A 22711-nucleotide genomic window follows, 5' to 3' on the forward strand; every position below is an offset into this window, starting at 1 on the left:
TGGAACCGAAAGAAGTGGGTCTCAGCCCTGCTGGGCCCGCTGTCGGCGCTTAACTGGGCGTCCTCGGACCGGCTACAGCACTGCTCGGAAACGCGGAGTCCGGCTCTGCAGGCGAGGACAGAAAGCAACACCTTCCTTGCAGGGCCGTCCCTGGCAGCGCGGGGACATTTTATTCCACTGCAGCCTCAGAAGACCTGGCTACCTGCACGAAGTAGGCACCTGCTAAGTACTGGTTTGAGCGCAATTTCTAAAGACATTTCAAAATGAAAGTGGCTGTGATGATTTGGGTACAGGTTTGCCAAGAAGGTGGAGTTGGACTGGAAACACTCTTTCCAAGTTCTGTTCATGCTCAGGAGTCTGGACTTTTCTTCCATTCTACTATAGAAATACAGAATTCAAGGCCATGCAGTTGGGCTGTTGCAGTGAGAAAGAACAGCTAGAGAAGAGGCACAGGTAATCAAACTCCTTTTCCAAGGAATGACTTTGTATTATAACGGAGAATTCCCGACTGGCCGCACGGGATCGCCAGCAGGTGCAGGGACCTGATCTTCAAGAAGTGTTCCCGCTAGGGAGCTTCTGGTTCTGGAGGGCGGACTATGTCTTGTGGTTGGAATGTGTGTGCCAGTGCCCTCCTTGCCTTCTTAAAAGTTCCCCTCCCACGGCCCCACTTCACAGATAGGCTGTTACCCCGAAACCCACTTGGTCAGGATGTCCCAAAGCCACCTGTCGAAGGGGAGGGCGGTCAGCGGTCATCCCTCCGGACTCTGGGCCTACTACCCTGCCATTCTCAGATGGGCCAGTCCTGCTCAGGGGGGCCGTATAACCCCGAAGGCAGCCGGGAATTCCCTCAAGGCAGCTTCTGAAAGCTCTAGATTCCTAAGTTTGTAGCATCAATTCCCCAGGGCAGCAGGACAGAAGGGCCAACTTTCCATCAGCAGAGACTAGATTTGAGAGTTTTTAATTTGCTTCATGATCCAACAGAGAGAATTCTTGGTGCTTAGAATGAACAATGGCCTCTTTGTGCCATCCAAGTTGCCAAAGGCCTGTTCTGGAAAGAAAGATGCATCCGATCCCCGCTAGCTACTAGACACGGGGAGCAAACAAAGGAGTGGCTTCATCCCGAAAATCTGGTTCAGGCCACTCAGGGTGGTTCAGAAGGTTCAGCAAGCCTGCTCTGAGAGCCAGATCCTGCCAGATGCAGTGCAGGCCCCATCCTTCAAGGGTCTTACAAAGAAATGGCAGTGGGAGGGCAGAAACATCAACGGGAGTGCAGCTCATGTGGGAAGGCTGCATCAGCTTTGCAGAGGGCGCCGTGGGAACGCGGGAGCATAGGCGGACCCGAGGTTTTCCGTGAGGGCACAAGCGTACCATGGGGACACAAGGGACAGCTAGCCTCCCCACGCCCCTCGTGCTGGGGAGCCTGGAAGGGATTTCCTAGGGGCTGACTCTGTCTTCCTTTAGTTCCACGTTCTCCTCCAACTTCCAAATTGTCAAAAGTTCATAAAGATGATGAGTCCATTTTTTTAAAAAGAGTGTATTTATTTGAGAGAGAGAGTGTGTGTGAGAAAGAGATCATGAGCAGGGGGCAGAGGGAGAGGGAGAAGCAGACTCCCCGCCGAGCAGGGAGCCCGATGTGGGGCTTGATCCCGGGACCCTGGGATCATGACCTGAGCTGAAGGCAGACGCTTAACCGACGGAGCCACCCAGGCGCCCAATAATGAGTCCATTTTATTACAGCCAAGGTTGAAGCAGGTACTGAAAGACAGTGTGGGGAAGCCAAAGTGGGCTCCTGGGGCCGGGACTGCACCCTCTCTTCCTCTGGTCCTCTTGGGCCATCCCAGCCCCTACGAAGCTTTCTCATTCCCTCCTTGGTGCCTCTTGCACCCCGGTGGCCTCTGTTACAACTGGGAGCATATCGTCCCCCTGTCCCAGCTCTCCTGAAAATGAAACCTGTTTCTCTCCTCCGTTTGCTGTTCTTGAAGGCAAGGCCTGGTGGCCAGCTCCGGGCATAGTGCCGGCCATATAACAGGTGCCTAGTAAGTACTTATTGCTTGGTGATCTCCATATACATTTGGGGGGCTGACCTGCCATGTACTTTGCAAGGCAGCATGGCCACTGAGAAGAGGCAGGCGCTCTGCCACTTATAAAAGTTGGGCAACCTTGACCCATTATTTAACTTCTCTGAGACTTACGTTCCTCATCTGTGAAATCATGAGGATAATACCTATCTCAGCGGACTGCTGTTAGCATCCAGGGACTGCAGAGCACATAGGCATACAGTTGGCCATAATAACAGCTCACTAAATGCTAATTCCTTTCTCCCTTCTTTACCTAACAAATAGTTGGTGGGTGAATGAATCTGAGGTCAGTGTGGCTCACCAGTTGTTCAACGTGCAGAACTACTAAATTTAAAGCTCCCCCCACTATCTTCTTTCTGGCAGGAACACAAGTATTTGTGATTTTATCCTTAATGTGAGGAGCAGCAGAGCCTAGTTGTTAGGAGCCCAGAACTCTGGGGCGGACTCCTTAGACCCAAATCTCACGTCTACTACCAGTTGTATGACTTTGGGTAAATGACTTAACCTTCTCGGCCCCCAAGGTACTCATTCCTAAGACAGAGAGGTCATAGTAGTACTGTTATCACGTAGCTATTACTTTCACGAGGATTGACTCAGTTAAAATCTTTAAAGCTCTTAGAACAATGCCGAGGCCAGAGTTAAGTGCTGTGTAAGTGGTTTGCTATGCCACTGTTCTTCTTTTGTGTGTCTAAAATGTTTTTTATAATTAACTAATTAAGCCTTGTTATCAGATACTCAAATAGAACAGTTAAATATGGGACTCTGAGGGCATTTGTTCAGCAGGCAGAACGGGATTCCCTTGGCATGGAGGCCATTCTCCCCCCCTTGCTCCCCTCACTTTCTGCTCTCCTCCCATGGCCGCCACCACAGTCGCTCAGAATCACGGTCTACCTTCCACTCTGACGGTGACATGGTTTAGGCCTCATAATCTGTCTCGGACTATTTCTGGAGTCTCTAATAGACCCTTCTTCACAGAATCTCACCTCCAAAGCTCCTTACTTCCTGCTACTTAATCCATCTTCCTCCTCGTCCACTCTGGTCAATATTACTCTCTTGCTCTACCACCTTCAGTGGCTCACAGCTACCTGCCCAATCAAGTTCAGAATCTTCTGCCTGGCATTTGAGTCCCCCTCTCTGACCCACACTCTCTTCTGTGTCTTCTACACCACGGGCTGGTTGACCTTCTCCATACTCCCTGAAAAAGGCCCGTCTTGTCTTGCTTCTCTGTGTCTTTCCTCAGCTGTTTTTATCACCGAGCATGCATCCCCCTCTCCATCATTTTTGAAATCTCACGTATGCTTCAAGTTCATCTCACATGGGGTCTTCTCATCCTTTGAACCTCAGAGTTCTTTCTTTGAACTTCTTTTCTGACACAACATTCTGTCTGCACTGCTTTGGGTCCTTAACATCCCACCTCCTTGTTCAAGACTGAGGGTCCTATGAAACCATTAGTAGCTCTAGAACACCTGCACCCCCAGTTAGTGAGAGATCAGTCCCCACTCCCTGAGCAGGGGACCCCACCCAAAGGCAGGTGGAAGCCCAGGGCATGGGGTGCTGGATGCAGTATTCTGACAGCTTCTGGGAGAACCTCCCAAACTGAAAATCGTGCAGATGCCAGGCTGGCGAACGAAGAGAGGCAGAATTCAGGTCATTATGAGAGCCGAGGGTAGGAAGCAGGGCTGAGCTATTTTCCAGGTGTTGGGGTGTGATGTGACCATCTCTGAGAACGAGGGGGAGCCTCTGGGGGCGTGGGCCAGGCCGGACATGCTCGGTCAGCCTCTGTGATTCGCATGCTTGTCTTCTGTTCTCCTGAATCAGGACACTGTTGGCAGCACAGCTTCCCCACGGGGCTCAGCGCGGACTGTGGCACACATGGGCTGGCACACAGGGGACAGAGTGGAGCAGTGGGTACAGGCGGGAACGAACACAGAGGCCGACGAAACACCTGGTGAGGGGAACAGCAAAGAGCTGCAGGGAGCAAAGGGCCAAGACTGGCGAGAGGGACCGCATTTCCCACACTGCTCTCTGCTTCCTTCCCCTCCTGGGCTCATCACCAATTCCAAACCCAAGAGCCGTGCTGCCAGGGGTCGGGTCCTCCGTGACCCTGGGCAATCCCACAGGCAAGTCTCAGGTCCAGCCTGCCCTCAATGTGACCTCTGAGGATTGAGCTCAGCCTTCAACACTCTGCTCTCTGCTCTGCACATGGATGTTCAAACCTCACAATAAAACTATAATGACAACAAAAATTTATATGCTATGTTCCTGGCTCTGTGCTGAGAACTCCACATTTCACTTCATCTCACACTAAAATGATGAGATAGGTAGGACTATTGCCCAATTGACAGAAGAGGAAATTGAGCTCAGAGAAGTTAAGTAATTTGTCCCTAGTCACACAGCCAGGAACTGGAGGAGCGAGGATCTGAACCTACTTTATCTGACCCCAGTCCGTGGGGCTAACTGCGGTACTTTAGAGAAGCATGTTGATCAAAGGAAAGGGGGAGATCAGGCTCAAGGGGAGGCTTTTTCTTCTACGTCAGGGTAGGAGAAATTAGGGTACTATGCAGTGAATGCGGAAGGGTTGGCTGAAGGGGCGGCATTACCTGCAGGAGCAAGAGGGCTGGCGGGGGCCCAAGGCACAGGTGAGGGGTTGGCTTCAAAGGAGGCTACCGGCCGGAAGGCAGCAGCTCATTCCACACGGCTCAAATGCCTGCATTCACAGAGGAGAAAAGTTATTTTCAGTAAAGGGCAGGAGAGGACCTGGGTGTGGGTGGAGTGAAGGGGTTCAGTCTCTCCATGTGGGGACAGGCCCAGGGCATCTCCTCAAGTTGAAGGACAGGCCTGCCAGAAAGAATAAAAGGCCCAGCTGAGCCGGCTGCCTCCCTTGATCTTACACCCCCGCCTGTGATGAATGAGAACACTCTTGGAGCCGAGCTTGCTCTGTCTGTCTTCTGCTTAGCCTCTGGCTGTCAGCTCACCTTGTCACACCCAAGCACCCTGCAGAGAAGGATGGCGGCGGGGACTCCTTTTCTTTCCTCTGGTTCTGGGGATGCTGTCTCCCAGTGGGTGTGGGGAGGTACCGGGCACACAGTGCACCCCCGCAGCCCGCCAGCTTGCCCTGCCGTCACCGAAGGCCCCTCACCCTGGCGCCGTGGCTGGCCCAGGGCGGGAAGTGCCCTCGGAAGCTGGAGCCTCTCTCAAGGCCAAGCAATGAGCCTTCTGCAGGGGTGCCGAGCGCTCCTGGCTGGACGCTGAGTTATTGCAGCCTGTTATCTTCAGCAGCAGGTGAAGGCATCCTGGGCTGCTCCTTCCTGCCGAGGGAAGCCAGATAATATTTCCTGGCGCAAATGAATAAGGTAACCAGCCCTGTCGCAGCACGGAGGATGCGTCTCTCACCCAAGGTTTTGGTTGTGGGTTTTTTTTCCCCCCTCCTTTCTTTCTTCATTATGTTTGTAATTTTGTTTTATTATTTCCCACTGGAAGGCCGTGAAATGAAAATGATGCAATCTACTGCTGTGAAATAATGTTGTGCTCCAGTCCTTTTCCAATAAGCCCTGAGGTGTGCGCTGTGACGGCTTCATTAAATTAGTCGACTCCATGGCAAATGGAAAAGCGCTTGGAGCTTCGGATGGTGCTAATCCGAGTCGGGCTGCCCGACACCTCACACCACCAGGGAGCCTGGGAGGTTTGGCTCTGCGTGTTGGAGAGAAGAGGCTCCCGCCCACCACCTGCCCGGCCCCAGAGGCCTCCGTGTCCCCGCAGCTGCTAGATATTTCCTGGAACCCTTAAACCTTCCCTGTCTCCTCTGGGTGCCCAATGCTGCCCAGGTGTGGTCACATGCTAAGGGAACGAACAGGTTAGGGCACTGGCTCTCGGGGTGGGGGAGGGCATGGTGGGCAGCAGCTCAGCGTGTGGAGCGGGGGGGGGGGGGGGAAGGGAGGGGCCTTAAATCTGTACAGTAAACCACACGGACCAGAGGTAAAAGGCGAGCCTGTCCGTGAAGGCCAGCCACGACTCACGCAGCAAAATGCCCGGGATTCTTGCAGATGAAATGCAAGCGCTGCCCGTCTACTCTTCTGTCACCATCCCTCAGAGTTTATGAGAACAGATTCTCTCTTGCTGGGCTCTATGGCAGTATTAAAGATTTCCATTACTGATAGTTCTTTCCAGTTAGTACTTTCAGTATTAAATTCTGTCATTAGGAAGTAAAATATGCATGATCCCTAAATCTATGGGTATTATAACAGGATTTCATTGTTATAAATTTGTCTTCTTGGTCCTCCATTTCTGTCTTTGCTGTCTTTTTAAAACCCTAATGTCTGATAGCTATAGCCAGGAGATAATTAGGAAGTGGTACTAAAGAATCACAGGCTTATTCTCTCACTCATTCACAGAAATTTATTGAGTGTCTACACTAAGACATGGTGTCCTGAAGCCAGTGGGAAAGACAGTGGTGACAACTAATTACAACACTAAGGGATTCTGGTCTGAGCTGATATAGGCAGCCCCCTCCCACACACATATGTATATACCCACACATTGTATAAAATAAAATAAAATAATTGGAAATCACAGCTACACTTGAAAGGAATGGGGAATCCCAGATTTCAAAGACGAGTGCAAATTCAAAGCCAGGGTGAAGGGGAATCGAATCCAGATGGCTGGAGTCCCAAGCCCCAAGAAGAGGCAAGATGTGAAGGCCATGGACTCCTGGGTGGCTGGGACCAGAAACAAGACCCTACCTACAGTTGGTGGCTTAAAAGGGCTAACAGTCCCCACCCACCAGCTGGGCGAATGGTGACGGCATGACAGCAGGATAATAATTTGGGTAGAGAAAAGATAATTTGCAAAAGATCGAAAACCAAGCTGGTGCAACATATTTTAAGAAAAAAGAAAAAGAAGAAGATAACAGGAGAGGAAGAAAAGGGGAGTATGTCAGAGGGGGAGACGAACCATGAGAGATGATGGACTCTGAAAAACAAACTGAGGGTTCTAGAGGGGAGGGGGGTAGGGGGATGGGTTAGCCTGGTGATGGGTATTGAGGAGGGCACGTTCTGCATGGAGCACTGGGTGTTATGAACAAACAATGAATCATGGAACACTGCACCAAAAACTAATGATGTAATATATGGTGATTAACATAACAATAAAAAATTAAAAAAAAAAAAAAAAGAAAACCAAGCTGGTGCCAAGTGAATATGTGGGGTCCAAATTCCCATCGCTTTCACAGAGTGGAAACCACAATCAGAGAAATCAATGTATAAACTGGTTTAACATCAATGGGAACCAACAGAGGCAGACTCGAACCTTCCCTGAGATACGCCTCCACAACCCGGGCACTTGGGATGCCCAGAGAAAATGATTCCTACTGAAGATGAGCTCACACAAAGGAATTACATGGCACCTAAGGAAACAAACTGGCAAGAGAGCGAGGCTCAGATTCGATATGGCACCCAGCTTGGCTACCTATGCTGCTCCTAGAATTACCCAAAAGCTCCCATTGCTTCCCACTTGATATCATCATCATCCTTCCAACTCTAATCCAGACACTTGAGCGTGCCCAGAGCCCCTGCCTCTCTTCTTTCCAGTATATATAAAAAACATATGTATAAAATCCCTCCCACTTAATTTGCACACAACACCATTAAGATACTTAGCCACCCTTACTCTTTTTAAAAAGGCTTTATTCATTTATTTATTTGACAGAGAAAGAGTACAAGCAGGGGGAGCAGAAGGGAGAGGGGGAGGGAGAAGCAGGCTCCCCGCTGAGCAGGGAGCCCGATGCGGGGCTCGATCCCAGGACCCTGGGATCATGACCTGAGCCGAAGGCAGACGCTTAACCAAGTGAGCCACCCAGGCGCTCCCTTACTTAGTAGCCCGTATTGTTTGTATCTGAGCCCACTAGCCAGATGTGATCCCAGGTGAGGGGGCTTCTGCCACACCTGGTCACCTCTTCACCTGGCAGTGTGGTGAGACTGCTCCAGGGTAGTGACCCCAAGCTTGGTTTGGGGGTCTCAATTATGTGAACCCTTTGAATATGAAGAGTGTAGGTCCCTTCTGTTTTCATCGGTTGATGTCATTTGCCAACTACTGGTGGCTTTCTGAGTGAGCTCTTCCTGGTTCCTAAAATTTGGCATTGAACTCAGTGATCAAGTTGCCTGAGGGCTCCGATTCAGCGTCCACCCAAGGACCTGACCCCCAGGCAAAGCTTGGCCACAGTGTGATTGTAGGCCGAGGTGTCCCAGAGCAGGTCGAGGTCCCGTCAGGGCATCGTCAGCATTGTCCTGAGCTGGGGGAGGTTTGGAACTACTGCTATTTCTGCTTTCAAATCATAAATTATTCTTGCTTTGGCTTCACCACCATCAGCTTAGTGAACAGAGGATGGATCGTTCTACATGGTTGTCGTGATTCATTTGCCTCATCAGAGCTATAATCCCTACAACCTGCTAGAGAAGCCTTAAGACACATGCCCTGTAGTTCACATGTGAACCATCCATGTCTCCATTAGCGGATTACTGTCCACATGCTTCCTTATTATCCAAGGCCTTTCACTAGTAAGAGGGAGGTCGGTAGGATCGCTGAAGTCAATGGCATTGCTAAGTGCTAGCTCTTTGGCCACATCAAAGCAGATAAAGATAAAAAATGTTCGTCCTCCTGGGACAATGCTTCCCCATGTCCTTGGGTGTTCAAGAAGGGACTTCGAGCCACCTACACTCTGTGAATTTATAAGGTTAGTAAAATATGAGTAAAGTTACTTCATCTTGGACAAGGAATAGTTTTTCCAATCATCCATTTAGGAAAACATTCACGGAGAGCTCGGTGTGCCCAGCCCAGTGGTGGGGATCAGGCAGAGACAACCTTGCTGCCCCCAGGGGCCTCAAGGACAGGCAGAGCCACAGAGGGAGACCAAGAACAGGTGAGGACATCAGCTCCTTGAGTTCCCTTAGTGTGCTGCCTGTTTCCCTGACTCCGGGGAGAGGGTGCTGCTGAACCTATCTGGTCTTTCCTTCTCCGCAAGGCCAGCTTAAACCCTGTGGACACAGCTCAAGGAGCCATCAGATTCTCTTCTTCAACAGACATCTTTATCTATCCCATGGCCTACTCTCCTTTTCACAGCAGGGAATGAAATAGCCTCACAAAAGAGCCAAATCATAACTAAAGAAAGTAATAGGAAGACTGTATACACAAATACAACCTGCAGAGAAGATTCTGGGTGTGCACACTCAGCCCTTGACTTCCTACCCCTGCAGTGGTCCTCAGTAATGATGGGCTTGACCAATGGCCTTCACTGAAGTCTTTCTGGATGAAGGGGAGACAGACACCTGTTTAGGGCATAATAGTTACTGTGACAGTCAGAATCCAAGATGGCTCCCAATGATCCCACCTCCTGGCATCAGCTTTCTTGTGTAATTCCCTCCCCTTAAGTGTGGGCTGAGCCTAGGGATTTGCTTCTATCACATAGAAGGTGGTAAAAGTGATGGATGGTAACTTCTGAGATTACGTTCTAGAAGACTATAACTTCCATCTTGCTGGCACCCTCAGCTCCCGGGGCTTGCTTGCTCTAGTCAAGTGAGCTGTTATGTTGGAGAGGCCTGTATAGCAAGGAACCGGGGGCGGCTTCTGGACAACAGGCTGTGAGAACCAAATCCTTGCCAACAGCCACTGAGTGAGCCTGAGACAGATCCTCCTGGTTGAACCTTGAGATGACTAGAGCCCCTGACAACACCTTGACTGCAGCCTTTTCAGTCCTTCTGAAGCCAGGGACCCTGCGAATCCATGCCTAGATTCTTGGCCTATAGATACCATTTGATAACAAATGTGTGTTGTTTTAAGGGGGTAATTTGTCACTCAGCAGTAGATAAGTAAGACCGTTACCAAACAGCTCGCAGAGAATGTCCCTCAGCAGAGAATGTATGGGCCTATTTTGGGAATTTTCAAAACAATATGGATTGGTTCTTTTTTCTTTTTTTTTTTTAAGACTTTTATTTATTTATTTGAAAGAGAGAGAGAGAGAAAATGAGCATGAGCAGGGGGAGGGGCAGAGGGAGAAGCAGACTCCCCGCTGAGGAGGGAGCCTGACATGGGACTCGATCCCAGGACCCCGGGATCATGACCTGAGCCGAAGGCAGATGTTTAACCGACTGAGCCACCTAGACGCCCCTGGCTTGGTTCTTTTCTTAAACCTTAGTTAATAAGCATGGACAAACACAGTACCCAATTCCCAGGGCTTACTGGGGATTTGTTAAAGAAACTCCCAGCTAGTGGCCACAGACATAAAGCCACAAGGACCCAGACAGACATCTAGGGCAGTCGTTCCAGCCAGGGAGGGGCACCAGAATCAGCTGAGGAGCCTGGGCCCCACCGGGATCCCCTGAAGCTGGAACCTGGAGCCCAGAGCAGACATGATTTCTCCGGGTGAGAGGCTGTAATCCTGGGTAAGAACCATGGATCTGCTCCTGCTCCCCAACGTGATGTACTGGGAGATGAAGGGCCAGAGAAGTTGTGTGTCTTTTTAAGGTCACACAGCCTGTTGTGGCAGCCAGCGTCCCCTCTGAATGGAGAACACAGCTCAGTGCTGTGCTAACAGTAGAAACAAATAAAGAGATACGCAGAGAAAACTTCTAAGGTTCCTTTATTTGTTTTGGAAAACAACCTCCACTCTTTCTCAATTTAGTCCAGGCCTCGTGACAAAAAAAACGCTTTTCTCTCTGGCCTCCTCTGCAAGAAAGGAAACAACATAAACACTCCCCGTGAGAGCTCTCTCCCCAGATTCCAGGGAGGGGCAGACCGGGCCAGGACTGGAACGGAACAGCATGGAGAACGCGTGGGATCTGTCTCCGAGCCCCACTTGGTTTACACTCCCTTCCTCCATCCTCCCTGAGACATCTGCTCCTGTCCGGGGGGTTCTCCCTCCACCTCCCAGTTCAGAGCATCTGTAGTAGCTGTGGGCTGCTCGTAGCCTGATTTCCAGTCTGCTTGTCATCCGGGGAAACGTCACCCACAGTCCCGCTGGTTCTGGCTCGGGTCCTTACGAGCTCACCAGGTCCCAGTGCTGGCTCATAAGTGATGATTCACATGGGTTGACCACGACTTCCCTGCCATTCTCAGAGCCATCACCAAACATGTCCGTGTCTAGGCAGAGGTGGGAGGCTATGTGCTCGATGCGGGAACCAGTCTTGGTCCATTGCTGAGAAGACGGAGAGGAGAGAGCATGAACCGGAATTCTCTGGCTAAGGGCCCAGGTTCTATCAATAATACCAGGAGTTCCAGAATAATCAGACATGTTTACACCACATGGCTAGGGTCACCCAGAGACTTGACTTCATGGTCTCACGGAGGAATAAAACTGCAACTAATTGCTTTGCCAGGTATTACTGTTGGTTTTTGTTCTTTTTGTTTTTTGTTTGTTTGTTTTTTGTTTTGGATAAAAAAGTAAAAGCAAAATCAGTATGTTTACTAGGAGAACTCATTAGAAGGCAATAACTTTCCAAGCACTAGGCCAGAGAACGTGAAGCACGTGAGTCACGGGAGCAACCAAAGAAAAGACGAGCACTCAGCGTCTGCACATCAGGAAGATGTGGGAGCGAGCGGGAGGATGGGGCACAGGGGGGCAGAGAGGCTTCTGGGCAGCACCCAATGCCAGCAGGCTCTGCTCCTCCAAAGCCCTTCAGCTCAAGAAGGGCCCAAGCAGAGAAGGGGGTCTCGTGCCGCTGCTCCCCAGACTTTACCTCACATGACAAGGAAGGGGGGTGATGAACGCGTTTTGGGGAACTGCCACGGCGCAGGCACCAGGGCGCACTTCCGTGACTCCCTTGTGTGGTGGGCATCTTCACTTCCATTTCAGAGAGGAAGGAACCAAAGTCCAGTGAGCTGCCGTGGATCCCACGGCTAGTGAACCATACAAAGGGCATCTGGATGTCCATCTCTCTAATGCCAACACCCAATCGGCAGGAGACTGCGTGGGGTCAGCAGCGTGGGCCCGACGGGGCACGTGGTGCATCCAGAGGGCACGTCCTGCCAGAGCCCGAGTCCCCCCGCAGGCCAAGATTCCAGTGCCGCTCATCCTGCGGCCCTGAAGGCTTTGTCCCAGTGCTCTCGTGCTCTGGGATGCCAGGTGGGCATTGGAGCTAGACGGGCGAGCACAAGATGCATGTGCCCACTGGGGCCTGGCCAGGTCCGCCGGCATTCAGGGACAAGCTGACCGCTGCAGCTGGTGCCCCTGTTCTCCTCTCCTGACCAGAAGGACGTCTTTCTGATCAGCCCCTCCACTTCTAGAGGTTCTCCCTGGTCTTGCACACGAGACTCGGACCCACACAGGCAGTCCCGTCACTGAAGGTGGCCATGCCCCAGTGCACCCACCGAGCACTCACCTGTTTGTCATCTCCGTTCTTGCAGAGGACGAGAACCACCGGGGCACCCGGGAACATGGTGATGACAGACAGGCACAGCTCCTCCTGGAGGATCTGCTGGGTGTATGTGAAGGCCCATATCTGGAGGGGAAGAGGCCAGAAGGTTCATATCAGGATCCTTGGAAGCGTGCTGGGACACGTCTGGGGCATGTCTGGGGCCGTGTGAGAATTAGCACAGCTTGGTAAAAAGCACTGGAGGTCCGAGCAGGAACAGACCATCAACAAAGTCACCTTGGAAAATGGGATCCACTAGTCAGAGACGCCCAGGTACTGCCCCCACTGAAGTCTCCATCTCCACACCTGGGAAGGGGACTGGCCCGGGCACGCAGGCCACCTCTGGGAGGTGCTGAACAATTCTGGGCTCGAGGTGGGGAAGCCTCAACCACACCCCAGCCCAGCCGTGTGGTCTCTAGTTTCTCCGTTGGGATCTGTATCTAGTCCCCACACTTGACACTGCAGCTACCTGGCAGATCATCCCCAGCTGGCTCTAGAATGTCCCTTCTTTGAAAAGGACAGACGGTGGGATGAAGGGAACAGGGAGTGTGCCGAGGGAGGGAGTGGAAGAAAAGCAGAAGGACAGCAGGTCACGAGACAGAAAATGGTCCCCACAGGCGTGTGCACTCCAGCACTCTAGGGGAACAGATCGTTGGGCCCCAGAGCCCCCGCTGGGAGGGAAACTGAGAAAGCGAGCAGACAAGGAGGGTGGGGAGAGGAAAGGGTCATTCCATTTGAGGGTCATCACAAGGAATGTTTCTCGGTTATTACACAAAATGCCGGAGATCAGAGAGCAAGGAGCTGCTGAAGGAGCTCAAACCACTTCGAGTTCTTAGGTCAGAGGGATGAAAATGTGAGCCTACATGAGGTCCTTCCCAGGCTGTGAAGTAGGGGCCTCATCACTGGGCAAAGAAGGTGACTGGTGAATTGGATGCCCTGGGGGGAGCTGCAGAGAGGACCCGTCAAGGGCTGAACCCCTTCTCCACTCCATGCCTGCTGACCAGCTGACCCCCAGCCTCTGGACCAGGCTGCTCGTCAGCTACTTCTCCTTGGCCTGAGAATGAATCAAGGATCCGTTAGCTGGCCAGTCCCCTGCTCTAGGACCACGTGTCCCGTAAGCTGAGCCGGAGTTCATGTGCTCCTTTTTCTGCACCCTCCTTAGCTCACGGCAGCCCCCTCCTGGCCCTGGCACCCCTCCTGACTTTTGCCATCTGGTGACATCTTCGGTGTCTTTCTGTGCCCTGGCTTGTTCCCCTCCTTGCCCAAAGGCTTGGGTCCTTCTGCTGCCTCACCAGGCCACCCTGCCTCTCCTGATCTGGGACTTTCCCTGTCCCTGATACCTGGATGAGGCCACCAGCCCAGGGGGAGCCACTGTCCCCCTAGGGTCCTGCGTGTGGATTCTCATGTCCCTTTTCAAATTGCCGGTGTTGGGAGAAGACCTAGACCAGAAGGCACTCCCTGGGGCAGGGGCGGAGCGGGGGGGGGGTGGGGGGCGGCGATGGAAATACAGATGGATAAAAGACAGGCTGTGCGTTAAGAATTCTTGAAGCCTGGGGCGCCTGGGTGGCTCAGTCATTAAGCGGCTGCCTTCCGCTCAGGTCATGATCCCACGGTCCTGGGATCGAGCCCCACATCGGGCTCCCTGCTCAGAGGGAAGCCTGCTTCACCCTCTCCCACTCCCCCTGCTTGTGTTCCTGCTCTCACTGTGTCTCTCTGTCAAATAAATTAAAAAAAAAAAAAAAAATTCTTGAAGCCTGGGAATAAAATCTTAAAAAAAAAAAAAATAGGACGCCTGGGTGGCTCAGTCGGTTAAGTGACTGCCTTCGGCTCAGGTCATGATCCCGGAGTCCCGGGATGGAGTCCCGCATCGGGCTCCCGGCTCAGCGGGGGTCCTGCTTCTCCCTCTGACCCTCTCCCCTCTCATGCTGTTTCTCTCTCTCTCTCTCAAATAAATCAATAAAGTCTTTAAAAAAAAATTCTTGAAGCCTGGGGATGGCTACAGGGGCTCTTTATACTCTCCCATCTATTTCTAGATCTATATACATTTAAAATTTTTAATACTAAATGTAATGAAATGTACTCCTTGGGACGTATCAAGAAGTTCTCCCCTGGCCTTGAACATCACCATACTATGCATGCCATTTGCTTCCCTCCAGGATTAGCTGAAAGGGAAAGACGTCTGTATGCACAGGGGTGATGCAGTAATCATGACCCTGTTACTGACGGCCAACATTTCCTGAGGACTTACTATGTGCTAGGCACTGTCCTGGGGCCTTGGCACAGAGGACGTTCGTCTTCATAAGAATCCTACTAGATAGCTATTATTATTATTGTCCCCATTCTACATGACGAAAGCCTCGCAGAAGTTATGCAACTCTCCCTGACCGACTCCCTGTAGCTCCTTTGTTGTTGCCGCTGCCAGGGTCCCGGCTCCCTCGACCCCGGTTTAATCACAGGTAATGTCTGTCACTGAGATCCCTCTTCCACGTTGTAAATATGAAAACTCTAGATCACCCCCACTTCGACAGCAGAGAGCTGGCCAGTGTTCCCACTGGCAGCCCCTATGAGAAGGGGAACGAAGGTCACAGCCCGTGTAGGGGACTAGGGAGGGGGCAGCTGAGAGAGCGGGCCCCTCCCAGATGCGGACAGACACTGGGGAAGAGTACGAATGGAGGCCCACGTTCTACGGACTCCACATCAGAGCGGGGCACACACGGAGCTGGCTTCCTGGGCCTGCTCCCCTCTTCTTCCCGCCCGGGGTCTGCCATCCCCCATCATCCACTCCACTGTCTGCATATCCATGCTCACTCGGTCACTCCCCTTTACAGGGCCCCCCTTGGGCCCAGGTGTGTGCTAGGGACACAGTCTACTCTCGGGAGATCCGTGCAGGTCCTGACGTCAGGTTAGGGCCATCTGGATGGGGGTCCTGGGGCTCCGGACCTCTGGAGTGTGATCTAGAAGGTGGGAGCTGGTCTTGGGTACGTGTCCAAAGAACTCCACGTGGGGAAGGGAGAGAAAGGCCTGAAGCCCAGGCCCAAGCCCAAGGGCAGGGCTGCCAGGGAACCGCTGCCCAGGCCCGCCATACAACTGGCCTCAGCTTTAGATTTCTGCCATTGTCGAGAAATGAGGCTAAACGGACTCAGCGATGTGGAAAGAAGATAAGGTCCACCCCTCTGGCCCACTGCCCGCCCACACTAGCTGCTGTGAACCGTGAATTAGCATTCAAAAAATAAATCCTGTAATTATTTTGATTACTACAACACACTTTGTATTTTTTATGTTAAAAGCATTAACTAATTAAACGTAAAAACTTGAGTTATACCACAATTTCCGAAAAGCTCATTTTGGCATTGCTTCTTTTATAATATCCTAGGGGCTTTAAAAACTGGACGTCCTGAGGGTGGTGTGGGGGTGGGAGAGGAGTGGTACTTCTTTTGACATCTGAGATGCCCCATCCGCTCATGCCTTTCCGGAACAAACGCAGATGGCACCCGGCTGGGGCTGGGCTCGGAGGAAATCACCTTAAGATCCCCAGGGGGAGAATGCGCACATGCACAGACAGGGGATCGAAGCCTTTACACTAAGTGGACTTTCCGTTAGCTGGTGCTTTACTGGCACTGAAATAATTCAGCCTCACAATTTCTCAGAGGAACACAGCTCTCTGGCCACATCTGCGAGAGAGGAGAGAGAGAAGCAGAACACCGAAGCAGGTGGGGCAGGAAGTGAGGAGAGGTTTTCCGATTCCCATTCTGCAGCCTGTCAGGCTTCCAGAATGGCCAGTGATGAATGGGTTTATTAAACGAATCCCGGAGTCAGAAATGGATTCGGGAAGGTAGCAGTGGTTGCTCAGGCTGGCCTGGCTGAGATCGGTGCATGCTGGGCCATGTGCTGACAGCTCTATTGGGGGTGTCTGGCCAAGTCGCAGCCCCCACCCCCAGGGCACACAGACATGGTCATACCCACAGGAGGTAACCCAGAGACGGTGTGGGCGGCCTCACCCCCTCACAGATAGACCAGTAAGGGGCCGAGGAGGAGGAGGTCCACCCCTGGCCCTCTAGCCCCTTTGCTCCTGCCCTGGAAGAGGGGAACTGGTGATGGGGGCGGGGGGGTCCAGGCTGGACAGCCTCACGGCCTTCTGTGCTTAGCGGGAGTTTCTGGAGGACAGCCCCTGCGTGCAGAGAAGGGAGCAGCCTGGCAGGTGGGGGCAGTAGAATTCTCTCTGGGCAATGCCCATCTGGGGGCAGCCTTGAGGCCTGGGATGAAATAGGCCGCAGCACCCAGCCCAGGGTTCACGGTCTAGTACTGGATGGAGCAGCAGAGAGGAAAGATGGTCTTAAGAGGACACGTCTAAAGGACCCAAGTTCTGAAAGAGGCAGGCATGAGAGGAGTCAGGGCCCAGGCACAGAGCTGACCTAGGAATGGCCCAGGACCACCACTAGTAGGCAAGAAGCAACCAGCCTGGGGTAGCAGCTCTCTACTGGGCTGATCTTGCTCCTATCTATCTATCTATCATCTATCTATCTATCTATCTAATCTATCCATCCATCCATCCATCCAACCACCCACCCGCCCACCATGTGGCAGTGTCTGGAAGCACTTTTTGATGACTATGACTGGGAGGGGGGGTTGTTACTGGTACCCAGTGGGTGGGGCCAGGGATGTGGGCAAACACCTACAGGGCACAGGACAGTCCCCCCAACAGAGAATTATCTGGTATTAATGCTAACAGTGCTGGGGTTGAGACACCCTCGCCTAGTGTGAAGGGCCTGGCCCCTGGAAGCAGCCAGCCCGCCAGTACTCGTGTATGACCGGGGTAGCACTGGCCTCTCTCAGCCTCGCTCACCCCATCTGTGAGACAGCGGGGTAACAGGACATGGCTCATGGGGCCTTGGGATGACTAACCCAGACGAGGCCTGTGGAATCTGCAGGCCGGTGGCTGGCTCCGACGCAGTTTCTGGGGACAGGATTTTGGCGACACATAGGAGGAGCAATGGTCGGGTGAGGAGACAAACACTCCCACGTGGAGAGAAGGCAGGGGCTGTGTTTTCATGAGCACAGAAGCCCGAGTCAGTTACTGATGGTGGTGAGCTCCCCATCCACGCACTCTTCTGCGTGGGGGAACTACACACAATGGGGAAGAGACTGCAAATGCTGAGCGGCACTGCAGGTTATGTTGTGGTTAGGTGGGCAAACTAGCTCATTTCTAAGGGCTTCTGATTCTTGAAGCTTCACAGTCATAGTCTATTCATCCTCAAGGTGATCCTTGGAGGCAGGTACAACTCTATGGAAGGGAACAGAGATCAGGAGTCACTCTGGGCAACGCCAGGAGCAGACCACAGGGTTGACTATGAACGCGGGGCCTCTTTGGTGAGACTGGATCTGAGCTGAGAGCATCCAGGGCCACACTGAAGGCCACACACACCCCCGAAGCCCTCTTCAGACACAGTGTCTGGAACGAACAAGTGGGCGCAAGCCACACTTCAGTTCAGCCAGCCTCTCAGTGCACACGGATGCCGAAGGATCATGCAAAGGCACCGACTGGCTGTGCTGGGGACAGAGCGGGCCACACGGACACAGACTTCTGCCTCTCCCTGGTGACCAGGCGGCAGCAGGGTGATCTGGTGGGCTCAGAGACACGCTCCCCACCTTTGACTGGGATCTTCGCTGGACTCACTGTTGGGGTCTTTTATTTTCGGTCCCTCCTGTCACTTCACCCCAAGCTGTCAGGATACACTTCATATGCATGTGATTAAAAACCTACACCCAGGACATTTGTTGTTGGGACCTGCTGCCGAGCCCTGGAGTCCTGGCCCACCCGCCAAGGGCAGCGCAGGTGTGGGGAAGAGCGCTCACCTTCTCTCGCCCACCTGAGTGTCCAGCTGCGTATGTGCATCCTTCACAAGCCAGTGGCCCAAACTGCCCGGAACACAGGTAGATGGACACACTGAAAAGTTTTTCTGTTTTTCTCCCTTTCTTTAAATTGGGACAGCAGTGCGATTAGTGCATCTGTCTTCCTTCCATCTTTCACACAAGTATTTTTCTAGAGAATCCAATAAAGCTAAGAGGAAACTCATTAACCTGGAGGCTTCTTGGGCTTTGCACGTTTGCAAACGGATGATGTATTTCTCTTGTACTTCACCCAAGGCATCAGCCTGCCGACATCTTCAGTACACATCAAGATTAAACATTTTGTTCCCAAGGTTGACAAGCTGGCCAAGAAAGAGAAGGCAGGCAGGGGGAGGGATAGATGGGCTGGGGGTGGGGCAGAGATATGAGCCCTCATCCAAGGCAGAGAGCAACCATGCTCTGATTGTCTCCTTTCAACAATGAGGGCACCCACGGGCTGGGGGATAACACTGCTGGAGAGTGTGTGACCAGCTGGAAGCACAAATCTGAACTCTTGGTTCGAACCCGCTGGTTTTCTTTTACTCCAGATATGTGGAACCCTGGAATCCTCCACCCAAATGGCCTGAACCTGATTTCAGGATCTGTGTAGATTTTACCCTGGGTCAGTCCTCCCAAGGGTAGACTGAGTCCCTACTGCACAGAGCTGGGCCCAAAGGGGAACGTTTAGAGGGGAGTGACCGAGGTGGATATGCAGCCTGGGAGTGGGGGGGCGGGGAACAGAGCCAGGGCAGGAAGTAAAGGGGAGGAGGTCCAGGCTGGAAGCCGGTGCTGTGTGTGCCCCTGGGTCTGGCATGGAGCCCAGAATGTGGGCCTCCATTCACACTCTTTCCCAGTCCCCATCCATGTCGAGGAGGGGCCTACTGTCTAGGACCTTGGATAATCTCTCCAGGCCCTGGTTTCATCTGTAAAATGAGGATAATAGTAACACCTCCTCAACAGGGCTCTTGCGTCCCTTCCTTGATACGGCCTCCCCCAGGCAGAAGAGGAGGTGGCTGGAGAGAGGGCGGAATGAGTCACGGGAAGGGGCGGGAGGGGCAGACGTGACCCCATCTGGACAGGCCAAGAGGCAGCGCAAGAGGAGAAATGACATGTAGGAGAGGCGAAGGAGCAGAGCAGGGTTGGAGGAGAGAACCCCTGAATGCCCTAATGCATTAGCAGAAAGGGTTGGCGAGCAGGACAGAACTGTCTTTCTTACACAGGAAGGAGGGAAAGTTACCGAAAGGACGAGAAGGGTAACATAGGTCAGTCCTACAAGGGTGTATGGCCCACATACATGCGCATGCGCACGCGCACACGCACACTTGGGGATTATTCCAGCTGAAATAGTTATGTAGACTTCTATCTGTCTAAAGTGGGTTTACACCTTCAGAAAACTTGGACGTTTTCTGCTGTTGGCCATGGACCCCTCTAGAAGGGGGCTGAGTCTAATCCAGCCCAGCCCCGCCCTGTCCCCGGCATGCAGCCTGGGGCCAGGAGCACTGCGGGCACTCACTGTCCTCTGTGGAAGCAGGCGGAACATGGATCTCAGGGTCTTCCTCCATTTTCCCCGAATTCACACTGCTGCTACACAAACCCAACTGTTCTCTCCAAAGCAAGAAGGAGTGATAGCTTGGCACTAGCTTCTAGAAAGAACTCTTGGCTCACTTGAAGACTGTTACTATGATCACCCTTAGTTTCCCACAGATGACTGCTTTTCCACCCCTTTCTCGTGCCATTGGAAGGTCAGCTGGAAAGGTACTATTATTCTCCAGGCAAATAAAGCCCTGGAAATCTTTTGGAGATTGGGGAGCCCCGCCTCAAGACCCAGAGATCCTATGGCCCCCCTCCTCCCACTTCCTTATGCAGCCAAAGACATTAAGTACCAGAAAAGCCGCTGCTTCGCTGAAGATAGATCGAGCAAGCTCCCGTTCCAGGGAAAGGGGCGTGACAACATTCTGGCCATTGGGATCCCCTATGAACAGCGCCCACACACAAATTCAGAATAGAGGGATGCGCCTCACCTATTCACATCATTTTACAAAATGCCGCTTGAACAAACTATGTCATTCCCAGCCGGGCTGCTGTACCTAAAGCAAAATCGACACTTCTGCTTGCTTTCCCTTTTCCTGTGTAACTCAGGCTACCCTTCCCGTGTCCTGTTGGAGCAGAGAGACGGGTCTGGGAAAGCTCACTGCAAGCTGGAGGCCAGTGTTGCGATGCCTCAAACCCCAGGCTGTGGGTGCGGGTTTCTGCGGCAGGCAGCGGGGAGCACTGAAGGCTGTATTGAGGTGGAGAACGATGGTCTGATGGTGACATGTCGGCAGGGGGACGAGGGGCAGGGACTGGAGGCTGTGGCTCTAACCTAACACCGTGGTTCCCAGTCTGGGTAGTTTTATGCCCCAGGGGTGTTCGGGATAGCCTGGAGACAGTTCCATTGTCACGACTGGCGTGTGTGGGGTGCTCCTGGCAGGCAGAGGCCGGGGATGCTGCTGGGCAGGCCTCGGAGCACAGGACAGCCCCCCACACAGAGAACCATCTAGCGTAAAACATCAACGGTGCCACGGCTGAGGAAGGCTGATCGGGCATGGAGGAGAGAAAGCAGGGTCCAAGAAGAGCTATTTGAGGGGAGAAGGCATAGGGACTTGCATAAATGGGGACCAGGAGAATGCGGAGCCAGGGCAGACAGGTGGCATTGGAGCCGTGGAGCCGCTTGAACAAACTATGTCATTTTGGGAGAGGGCAGTGACACGGAGAGAAGGAGTGGGGCAGGGACGTACGTGGCTGTGGTGCCTGGCAGCTGCTTGTACCTGTCTGTCTACTAGAACCACAGACAACTCTGTGGTGGCTGTGGGCTCACACCGGTCACCCAGCCACAGCCCAGACCTTCCCGCGTGCTCTACTTCCTGGGCTGCTCCTTCTCCCCTTCTTCACATGGTCTATTTCTACTCCTCTCTCAGGATGCAGCTCATTTTCGAGTCCTCTGGCAAGACATCCCTGACTCTCATGCATATGGCGGATACTGTCCCTCGGTGCTACCATCCAGGACAGAGATTATAACAGAACAGCTGCTTACTTGCTTCTTCTTGCATTAGATCCCTCGAGGGACCACAGAGACCTGCAACCTAGCCATTCATCTCAGTGTCTTTGCAGTTAGCAGAGAAGAGAGATGTTTATGGAGTGAATGGATGAGTTCTGGGAGGGATGAAAACTAGAATTTGTGCATCAGTGAAACAGAGGATGGGGCCAAAGCTGGAAGCTTGGATAAAATCTCCAAGACACCGTTTCCAGAGACAAGAACAATGACCTAAGAACCTTTGTGAATACTCACCAGGAGCACACGAAAGTGGAGCAGGGGAGCCAGCAAAGAAAAGAGACAGAAAGAACAGGAATGCAGGAGAATCCGGATCAGGCAGTGCCATGGGAGCCAGGAGAAGCCACGAGCTGGATGTGCTGTAACGTATCCAGCACACAAGTGTGACAGAGGGAGAGACAGGCTGCGGATTTGCCAGTGACCTTTAAAAGAGTTCCATCCTCAGAGGGAAGAACACTGACCCACAGAACATGGGCGTGCTACGTTGATGAATGGACTAAGGCACGAGGCAACCTTTGTGAGAACGGATTCCCAGGCTTCCTGCAGACCTGGGCAAGGCAGGAGAGAGCAGAGGTGGAGTGCAGGCCTGCTGAGGACAGGCCGGGGCGGGGGCGGGGGTGCCGACAATGGTGATGGTTTTGCCAGATGGGACGTGCCCACCTGGAAGTCCGGGTTAGAGCCGCGGGGAGACTCAGGGCGGGCCTGCCACCCTGGAGCAGCATCACCCAGAGGCACGCCTTTCTCCGTCTGCCCTTCACGTTTTCCAGGTAGCAGCTGCACCTGAGCTGCCTGACCCAGCCCCCACTACCTGCAAGCAGGCTGGACGCCACGGACGTACTCATTAAATCCTGCTAATTTAACAGCGATTTCCTAGAGGCATGACGTCGCCTGCTAAACTGCCTTTCAGAGAAACCGGACCCATTTGGAAACCCAGTGGAGTGACCCCGGTCTCAGAGTGAGGGGAAATCATACTTCTCCTGCTCTGTTGCTAGGCTCTGGGTATAACTGGACACCGGGTGTCCTACAAAAGCAGGGGTTAGAGGCTGAGGCCCATACATGTTCTCACATCCCCAGCCAGTTACGTACCTGGGATTTTACATCCTCGCCTTTGTTCTTGACACAGGGGCTTAGCCTGAGGTTGTACGTGTCTGTGTTTTTCTGCCTTTGAGACTCTAGGCACTTCTGCCTCTGTCGGATACTGCCCTTCTGGATGGAGGAATCGCTGGGGATTCTGGAGGAAAGCCACAGAGAGATGA

At 52.8% G+C, this 22711-nt stretch overlaps 1 protein-coding gene across 3 annotated transcripts in view; it reads right to left on the reverse strand.

Annotated features, from left to right (window-relative positions):
* Nucleotides 1-10694: 10694 nt before the first annotated feature.
* The window catches only part of GALNT14 (polypeptide N-acetylgalactosaminyltransferase 14), a 209509-nt gene continuing 197492 nt past the window's right edge, over nucleotides 10695-22711 (reverse strand). For 2 of the 3 annotated variants that reach the window (XM_027622060.2, XM_027622059.2), the window contains 3 exons: nucleotides 22542-22686; nucleotides 12446-12565; nucleotides 10695-11262 (listed from right to left, as the gene is read on the reverse strand). In XM_027622060.2, coding sequence (XP_027477861.2) covers nucleotides 11104-11262; nucleotides 12446-12565; nucleotides 22542-22686 — 424 coding nt within the window. In that variant the 3' untranslated portion in view covers nucleotides 10695-11103. The remainder of the gene's footprint in view (nucleotides 11263-12445; nucleotides 12566-22541; nucleotides 22687-22711) is intronic. The other variant, XM_027622061.2, reaches the window with a different exon arrangement.

Source organism: Zalophus californianus, chromosome 8, assembly GCF_009762305.2.
Source record: "Zalophus californianus isolate mZalCal1 chromosome 8, mZalCal1.pri.v2, whole genome shotgun sequence".
Taxonomy (NCBI): Eukaryota; Metazoa; Chordata; class Mammalia; order Carnivora; family Otariidae; genus Zalophus; species Zalophus californianus.